The 9997-nt window shown below is 36.7% G+C and overlaps 1 protein-coding gene across 1 annotated transcript in view; it reads left to right on the forward strand.

The window, feature by feature from the left end:
- The window catches only part of LOC308236758 (uncharacterized protein C8orf34), a 266754-nt gene extending 257591 nt beyond the window's left edge, over positions 1-9163 (forward strand). Inside the window, exons 13-14 of the mRNA XM_080646746.1 lie at positions 6892-6951; positions 8236-9163. Of these exons, the coding sequence (XP_080502872.1) occupies positions 6892-6951; positions 8236-8243 (68 nt within the window). The 3' untranslated portion in view covers positions 8244-9163. The remainder of the gene's footprint in view (positions 1-6891; positions 6952-8235) is intronic.
- Positions 9164-9997: the final 834 nt, after the last annotated feature.

Consider the following 9997-nt stretch of genomic DNA (forward strand, 5'->3'; position numbering starts at 1 on the left):
AAACAAGTCAAATACATAGACGCAATGAATAGAATGATGGTTACTGGGGCCGGGATATGGGAGAAATGGTTAGATATTTGTCAAGGGCTAAATAGTTGCAGTTATATAGGATAAATATGTCTAGCGATCTGATGTATAGCATTTAATGTATAGTTAGTCATACCATATTGAATACTGGAAATTTGCTAAGAGAAAGGTAACAAAAATTACCCATATTATCACCACTCAAAATATTCTCCATTATTATTTTGGGTTTTAATCACAGAGTCTTGTCACCATGTATGCCTGTTTATTTTTTATTAAGTATTGAAATTGTATATGAAAAATTAGATAATTTGAGGCCTCACATGATATTAACTTCATCCGAGAACATTTTACTATGTTTCTGAAAGAAGTATTCCTAGATTATTTGAAAGTCAACAAAAAATTGGGATTTTAAGTTGGGCTTTATTCATTTATAGGGCTGCCATATTCCCATGCTGCCCTTACTCCTTTCCTGTAGTGTCCCTTCAGAGTATTAATCCAAACCTGGGGAGTTTATTCGAGTCACCTTCCTCAGTAACACTGGCGCTCCAATTCTAGGAGTTTTTTGCAATCTCTCTTTCGGTTGTCAGCCCCTCAGAATTTATTTCAGTAACTGGCAGGTACCTTTAAAAGAAGCATGTCCCAAATTCCACTTTCAAAATTTCTGTTTATTTTCTTATTCTCTTGTATATTTGCCATGTACTAGTAATACTTTTTTGCTTTGAACGGTCTCTGATGCCTTCACACATACTTTTAAATGTATTTTTCATGTTTTTAGTGGGATGCTTTATCTCAATAATTTACCCAACCATTACTGGATTATCAATTTTTCACTTCAATATATTTCAACAGATTTAGGCATAATTAACACATTTTCAGATTATTGCATTTTGTTTTTATAGACTAATAAAAGATTTACTTTTTATTGCTTTAATTTTTGCCAAACATAGTGTCAGACACATAGCATGTGCTTGGTAAATATTAGTTAATTCTAAGCTCTTACTTTTTGGCTTAGCAATATAACATGTAAAATGGTTTCTATTTATGCACAAATGTTAATGACAATATTTAGTTTATCTTCTATCCTATAAGGACATCAGTCTCTCACTCCTTCATGGAATTTGTTGCCAGACATTTGTTAGTTTCTCACTGCAGTTTATTACTGACTCACTTTTTTATGAGCATACATGTGACATTTAATTATGTCAGTGTGGCTAATTTTCTTTTTCTAGAAGCTCTGATAGAGTTGGAAAAACTGGGAATCAGGAGACTCGTCAAAGTTCCTGCTTCTTCCCTCCACAAGCTAGTAAATTGCAGAGAAAGACTCACGCTCAGCTGTATCTATGTGTGCTCAATTCCCAGATTTTAACTATCAGAGGTACATTAACTACATGAGAATGAAAGAGAATGCTCTCCTCCAAGATTCCCTGCCAAATACTTTCCACCTTTTACTTACTGGTAATAATTTATCTTTTCATTTATAAAGCCCAAGCTCATTTTTCTTAATTATTCTATGGCTATGGCATTCAACTTGTTGCCTCTAGTATACAATGGCACTCTAGAGGAGAGAAGGATTATATAGTCTTAATTTGGGGCAAAAAGAGTGACCTCTTCCTTGTGTGGACTCATGGGTAGTATCATCATCTTATGCAATGCTCTCACATATTCTTCCAGGCTGTGTGAGTTCGTCTTATGCCTACCAATGAGGTACATGTAGCCACTCCATCATTGATCCCAACCTTCCTTATTATTTCACTAGAGGCCTGATGCACAAATTCGTGCATGGGTGGGGTCCGGCTGGCCCACCACAATTGGGGATGATTGGGCTGGGCCAGCAGTGGGGAGGAGCCACAGGTGGTTGGCGGGCCAGCCCTGCCCTGGATGGGTGTGGGGAAGCTGATCAGGGGAGAGGGCGGCTGGGGGGAGGGGCCGCAGGCAGTTGGTGGGCTGGCCCTGCCCCCTGGTCGAACTCCAGTCAAACTCCCAGCCGAGGGGACAATTTGCATATTACCCTTTTATTATATAGGATTCCCCTTTTCCTCCTATTTCACACTTACTTACTTTTCTCAAACTAAAGGGGGGGAATCAATGTTCTAAGCACAGAACATTGTGCTTAATAAATCTTTCTCACTGAGAGAACTAGCATATATTCTAATCGAGATTAATTTAATAATAAATTGGGGAAATTGTCCCATAGCCTAATCTATATATATAAATGCCTAAGTGGCCATTCGACTGGTAGCTATGATGTGCACTGACCACCAGGGGGCAGACGTTCAATGCATAAGCATGGAAACATGGAACAGACTGATGAATCTCAGAGGGAAAGGTGGGAAGAGATTAACCAAAGATCTTATATGCATACTAGAGGCCCAGGGGATGGATTTGTGCACTGGTGAAGTACCTTGGCCTGGCCTATGGGGATTGGGCCAAAACCAGCTCTCTGACATCTCCCAAGGGGTCCCAGATTGCGAGAGGGCACATGCCAGGCCAAGGGACCCCACCGGTGCATGAATCTGTGCACCAGGCTTCTAGTTTATAAATAAACGTTGACTCATGCATGAGTGATATTTGTCCCCATCTGATACTGGCCTCCCGCTAAGTTAATTCAAAGATAGTTTCCCTAATTTTCTTTAATCTCTGACACTTCTATTATAGAGAAAGGGTGAATAGTAATATTAAAATATTTCTTCTAATTAATTTCCTTTCAATGTGCATGAATCCGGCCACTAGTATACAATAAAACTACAAAGTCAACTTGGGGGATATATTTAGAATTACAGAATTCCACTTTTTAAAACCTATTATGAGTAATTGACATTTTAAAGTTATATAGAAACACATGCTCTCTAAAAGAGGAGGAAATGGAAGAGGACTGACATTTATTAAATGTTTGTAGTATCTCCTTTTATCCCTGTGACAAATGAATGTGTGAGTGATAGTACTCTGATTTTACAATCTTAGATTTATTAAATACCCTTTCCCAAGGGTACATGATTAATAAGTGCAATTTACATTCTAACTTAATTGAAGGTCTTATGTTCTAGTGTGAAATGTCATTCCATCTTTAGAAGCCAAATGAAAAGGGAAGGTGGGAGAAATGTGTGTATAAATAGTATCAAGAGAGGAATTATTTCACTGAGCACTGAAAGAGTTTGTATCATAAAGAAAATACTATGAAACATGAAAATAGGAAAAGTGACATGTAAAGAAATAAGCAGTAATACATTTGGGTAGGAAATCTGCTTTTAATGTAACTTCAACTTGATTTAGTTATATTTACACTGTGCTCTGAATTATTATCTGCAGGCAAAGTCATCTAGAAAATTAAGGGAGGCATATTTGATAAACATAAAAAATAAAATTTTGACAGAATAAAATAAACAGCATTTAGTAATTACATTAAGCATGTTTTCAATCCCATAGTAAGCTATTTAAAATAGAACAACTGTTCAAAGCATGCTGCCAAATGTCTTCAAAATGACTTGTTATGAAATGTTAACTAAATATCCCAAAACTCTATATCAACTTTAGTATAATTAAACATTCTTCAGACCAAAAACAGAGTTTTTATTTATATTCTGAAATGTAAATTCCACGTGACTTTCTCCTTCATATTAGGACCAAAAAGATTATCCATTTGTTAACATTCACAACAATTTTCAGAAAGTTTCCACTAGTTATATAAGCTTTATAATTTATAAATTGCTTCCACATATTTAATTCCAAAAATTAACCTATTAGGGAAAATTTTGTTGTAATATTCATATTTTACATTGTAAGCATTTAGCACACTATTATTTAATAAATATTTATATATTCACTATGTACTAAATAATATTTACTGGATGGATTGAATGAATGCATGATTAAATTTAGTTCAGATTGGTGAAGTGACTCGAGAAGGGGCCAAGCCCGAGTCCCATCTTCTGATTACTCAGAAAGGCCATGATTAGAAACATGGACAACCTTATGTAGTAAGTGGTTTTATCAGTACACACACAACCAAACATGATATGTTCAGTGACACTTCAAATGTTCACTGTGTTACTCCTCTGTGGTAATGGTAATTCAGAGTTGCAAAGAGTATGGTGCTTTAATGCAGCCTTTTACATCAATCCCCACACACGCATTTGAAACACATTGCCTCAGGTGATTTGTGTTGCTGGTTTTTACTGAATAAACCTGTACATATGGCATTCAAGAAGAAAAGAAGAAGGTTCTATACATAAGCAAATTACCTTTATTTCTAGAATTTATGGCTCCTTGCTTGCTTGCTTGTTCTCCCTCCCGCCACCACACAAAAGCTGCTTCATTCCTTGCATTCCCCCAAGTATGGGAAATAATGGGCTATCCCCTGATATTTAGTCCTACTTCACAGAGGGAAGCCATGTAAGGTTGTTACTAGAACAACGTTATACCAAAGTTCAGGTCAGAAACTTGAGATCAGTTACTTCTGTTTTTTATCCCTGTTACCCTGGCCCACTCCGTCTTGCCCTACTGCCGCTGTCAGAATAAAGCCATCTCATGTTTGTATTCTTTACCACCATTGATATATTTCTCAGAACTTTCCCCTGTACCCTGTGCAACTGGAATTTGATTTGCAAACCGATTCTCCTTCGTTGCTATTCAAATAACACTCTCCATGCCTTTCTTTGCCTTATTTGAAATGGGTTCTTCTAGAAGACACTGCTTCCCTGTGTGCCTTTCCCAGGGAAGTTGATCCTTCTTTCAATTGCCATGTGTCTTGACATGGTGCTTACACCATGAGGAAGCATGAAACAGTCTACTTGAAATTCTCCTTGTTTGTTTTTTTTTTTAGGTTCACGCCATTTGTCCTGCTGTCCAGTTTCTTTGTCACTATAATCCTACCAGTCACTTCTGTTCTTTCATGTGGAGTGCTTACACTTGGTTTACTGTTTTCCTCTCTACCACAACTCCTATTAGGAAAATTTGACTATCAAGTGGGTGACTTATCCAATGCCCTACCATTATCATTCCTTGACTCTCTCACATGTAGTGGTCTTCTATGACAATGTTTTTTGTTTGTTTTTGTTGTTGTTGTTTTGTTTTTGTTTTTGTTTTGTCGAATGTGAAATAGCATCCAACTCTAAAATTTTAGGTTATTATATTCTAACTAGAGGCCCAATGCACGAAATTCGTGCAAGGGGCTCGGCCCTCACAGCCCGGCTGCCTCAGCCCTCACAGCCCAGCTACCTTGTGGCCCTGGCTGCCTCACAGCCTTGTGGCCCCACAGCCCTGCCCACTGGTCATTCTGGAAGGTCATTTTGCCAACCGGTCTAATTAGCATATTAGCTCTTTATTATATAGGATCTCTGTCCCAAACCTCCTGCCCTTAAGATTCTCTACACTTTGATTTTGTTTGGTGCCCACACACTTCACTACTCCTTTTTCTTCAAGTATGTCAGGCCACAGCTGGCTTCATTCTTCACCCTAAAGTCCATGCTACATAGAACATTGATATTCAACCTGTGGGCCATAAACCAGCAACATCTTAGGAACTTGTAAGAAATGCAATTCCCTTAGCCTCCATCCCACATTTACTAAAGTCAGAAACTCTGATAGTGGAGCCCACAGCAATCTGTGTTTTAAAATGCTCTCCAGTTGATCTGATACCCTTAAAATTTGAGAGCCTCTAATATAGAGCATTAATTCAACTGGCCTCTTGCCAACACCCAAAGGTGAATGCATCATTATTTTGTTCAAAAATCCTTCCATGTTTAAGATTTGTAAAAATGTACCAAGTTCTCCAGCTTTATTAAATAAAGCACCCTTTCCATATACAATCACCACGACCACCTTCACTCCGAATGTACTTTGTAGTTCCTATTTATCTAAATTAGAATACTGTAAAACCATCAAATGCCCATTACTTAATGATACTTCTAAAGGCATTTTCCTGATAATAATCCTCAGTGAAGAATCCTGAGCAATGCTACTGGCTCAAGGTCACCTACTAGTATATAACAAGGGATGGGGCCAAAATTTGAATTCAGGTCTATTGAGTACAAATCTATGCTTTTTCTATTTCACTGCTATATTATATAAACCAACAATTGCATTGATATGCCTTTGGTTGAAGCAGTACCTACCAATAGATCTCTATAGAATTTTAAAAGTGAGTTACATAAAAGTCTATTATCAAATCACTTTGATAAACATCAGGTTAAATAGTGTTTTTAACTGTAGGACTTTTAAGACCCTTTAATATCTTTGATGTGTACTGATTCCTTTATTTCATCTGCTTTTATCCTCTTCATTTCCTCATGGTTTTAAACTTTTCCCACTAGGTTTGCTCTCCCGCCTTAGGGATGCGTTCAGAGGAATTACATTTAGCATGCAGTGTTATAGATATAGTGTATATGTATGTATATGCACTACTTCATGTAAAGCTCAATAACTTTGTGATGATAACATGAAATGACAAATATTATAGCATCGCAGTACTGTGGCATGTATATATCCAATCCAGAAGAAGCTGTGTTAAGGTAATAGTCTGTAGGGTACTGCTTTCCTGTCTAACCTATGCATTACGACTTGAATTGAGATAGTGTCTTCCTGCGACCGACATGTATATTCCTAACACTATTCAGAGGGGCATTTGGGCTGGATTTTATTTAAAAATCAACAAAAGTTTACATTGGACATGACTGAATTATGATGTGAAAGTATACTCACTATCAAACAGTTAACGTATGTAATTGCAGCTCACTGTATAGTATAAATGTAACTTTACTATTCATTTCACTTCATTTTCACTAGAAGTTGGTTAAACCAGGGGGATTGTGTTTAACAGATGTTTTCTGGTGCAGCGTGTTATCTCTCTCTCTCTCTTCCATCGTGCAGGTTCTACTGACCTTCTTCTTTGTGTTCCGTGCTCTTCCTGTCCTACTCTGGTCTACTCTGGTATGTTTGCTCAGGGCACTTACTATTAATGTCGGGTGATCATGGGTACTGTCCTACAACTGCTCAAAGGTCAGCTTTTCTAAAATAGTGTCCATGACCTGTAACGAGAAAAAAAGATTTTCCTCCCAGTACTCTGCACAAGGTTTCCCTCTTTCTGTGATGTTGGGTGGCTCTCTGGCTCCTCACTGAACCTGTACTCACTGGGGAGGTAGAAAGGGAATTTGAACTCTTCTTCTTGGCAGGAAAGTCACTTTTAAATATATGTGAGATGAAAACATATTCCCCCACTGTGCAGTCCCCCGACTCTATAGCACCATTAAATATATCCCGGAGACACAACATCTCAGAAAAATTTCAGATCCATGGACATGAGGCTAGCCTATGAAGTGAATATATAAACATGAGCAGTTCACAGTATATTCTCTCAGGTATGTCACAGAGAGAAGCAAAGGTTGAGTTTGTTCTTAGCACTCAGAGTCACAGCATTTCAAAATTAGAAAGAATTGAGAACCAGCTACGTCTCTCCCAATGTCATGCTGGTCGTTTCTCTGCACAACCCCTACCAAATGGTCACCCAGCTTCTACATGAAATGAGAAGTATACTACCTACTCTGGCAGCTCATTCAGGTTTGTTCTGCTCTGATTGCTCACTGACCCAATAATTCCATATTAATAAATCACCTAAAAAACTGTTTGTGCAATGCAGCACTGTGTAGTTATCAGAATATTATTATGTTCATTGCACATGTTTTATAATAAAACATGAGAACTGTTTTATAATAAAATATAGAAAACATGTAAAAATTTAAAAATCATCTAATGATCGACAAAAGAGGATTTATTAAAAATGTATAGCAATCTACATAATGGAATATGGATGAGACATATATTAACTGGGTATATACATATACATAACTGGATAGATCTACCTACCTATATCTATATACTAGTATATTCTAATATGGAAAACATTTTTATATTTTTGCATAAAATGTGAGTCACAACACAGTGTATTAAATATAATTTAGTTTTGTTGTATATGACACATAGACACACACAGTTATATATTTACATATGCACAATGCTGTCTAAATAAATGGTTACATACAAAATGGTCTCAAAAAGCCATGTTCATTGCAGCATTATTTATAATAGCCAAGACAGAAAACAACCTAACTGTTCATCAGTAGATGAATGGATAAAGTTGACACATCTTTTTTAAATATGCTACACTATAGACATGTCATTAAGCACATTTTGTTTTGTTTTGTTTCTCTCCTACAGGTCTGTGAAACAGGCAGAGATTGCAAGTGGTCCTTAAGGAAATTGAAATTATTCAAATCCTTATGTATAGTTCTAATTTTATTTACTATGTATAATCATTTAAAGAATGGTTATTTTTATAATATCAATAACAAACAAGTACTCTTGTTACCAGGGGGGGTGCCTAAGTCAGTAATCGGAGAACACTAACCCTGGCAAAGTCTTCTGGGGTGGTCAGCATGCCTGCTGCCTTTGGACATGGTTGGTGCCCTGGGTTTAGATTACTTTATATCTAGCTGTTAAGGTTACTATTTGATACACTAAATATTGCCTGATTCAAAAGACTTTCCTTAAATTTTTTCTGTATTTTAACTTGTCTAGGATTTTCTATTTCTTATATTTTTATAATATTTTCTCATTTTTTAGATTAATAAACATTATACTTACCCACATGTGCCAGGATGTGCCACTTAGGTATCTCTGGGAGTTAGCTGTTGTTCAGTGTCATGACCTGCCCTATATGTTCTGTGCAGAGTGAGGTGCATTCTCCACCACTGATTCTTTCTGCAATTATTGTCCCTGCTCCTTGCAAAACACATAATTGATATGTTAATTCAATAAAGCAGATCAATAAGGAATGAAATGCATGCCCCAACGCATATGCAATGAAAACTGTTTGACCATTTATGCAGTTATTGAACCCAACTAAGACTATCCATTTTAAAGTTGATATATGCTTGCTTTTGAAATGTGTTATGCATTGATGCAAAGTGAATGGATCTAAGTAATTTATTGGGCATCTCAACTGTTTTAATTGTCTTAACCTAAGTTTTCTTTCTGGACCTTTAAGGCATATGATTAAATGATAAAACTGCCTGTATAACTGTCAAAGAAACAAATGTTAAAGGCCAGAACATGGCTAAAGAATAAACAAAGAAGTTCCTATTGTATGAATGAAGTTATATTCCTAAGTCAAATAATACATTTTCTTACATTAACATTTTCTTGAGCATAGAAACTCATGAGGCTAATTTTCATAAAAGTTGTAATTAATAGGTAGAAACAAATTAAAGGCTTAGAAAACAGTATATTTAGCAGAACAGAGAAAACACAAGAGAGTAAGTTTACAGGACCAGGCCAGTTCTCTATTTAAACATCCTTACCATGGAGACAATTTCTTCAAAAATGTTTAACTGAGGATCCAAATATTTGTCGTATTCATAATAGTGTTTCTTTAAAATGTGTTATCCCTAATGCCTTCATCTGAACCACACTTTCCTCCAACCATCACTAGGTCAGTTTTTGTCATTCTCTTGTCCACTGACCTGTTTCTGGGGACAGTCACCCTACTAAGTGCTACATCAACCTCAGGAATCAGATCTATCAGGATATCAAGTATATATATATATATATTTAAATTCTACCAAAGACAAACAAAGCCAGACACTAATTAAAGTGGCAATATATATTTTAATCAGTGTTAAACTATTGCAATAGGGAAGAGGGCCCAGCATGAACTGAACTCAACTTTGATTTATGCAGAAGTGACTGGATATTCTGAAGGGTGAGTAGGGGAGTAGGAATGGGGAATTTCTTTGGCTTGAACAGAGTTGGGTAATGGAAATTTAAAAGGGGGTTGTTCCATGTGAAACTCATCTGAGTTCGCCCACTGTTGCTTATTATCAAAGTTTTACTTCTATCCTCCCACAGAGACTGGGAAACGGGGTCTGTCTTCAGGTGTTGACTGAAACAATCAGGAATTCCTTATGGCAGCCCTGAGCTT

Source organism: Plecotus auritus, assembly GCF_963455305.1.
Source record: "Plecotus auritus genome assembly, chromosome: 11".
Classification (NCBI taxonomy): domain Eukaryota; kingdom Metazoa; phylum Chordata; class Mammalia; order Chiroptera; family Vespertilionidae; genus Plecotus; species Plecotus auritus.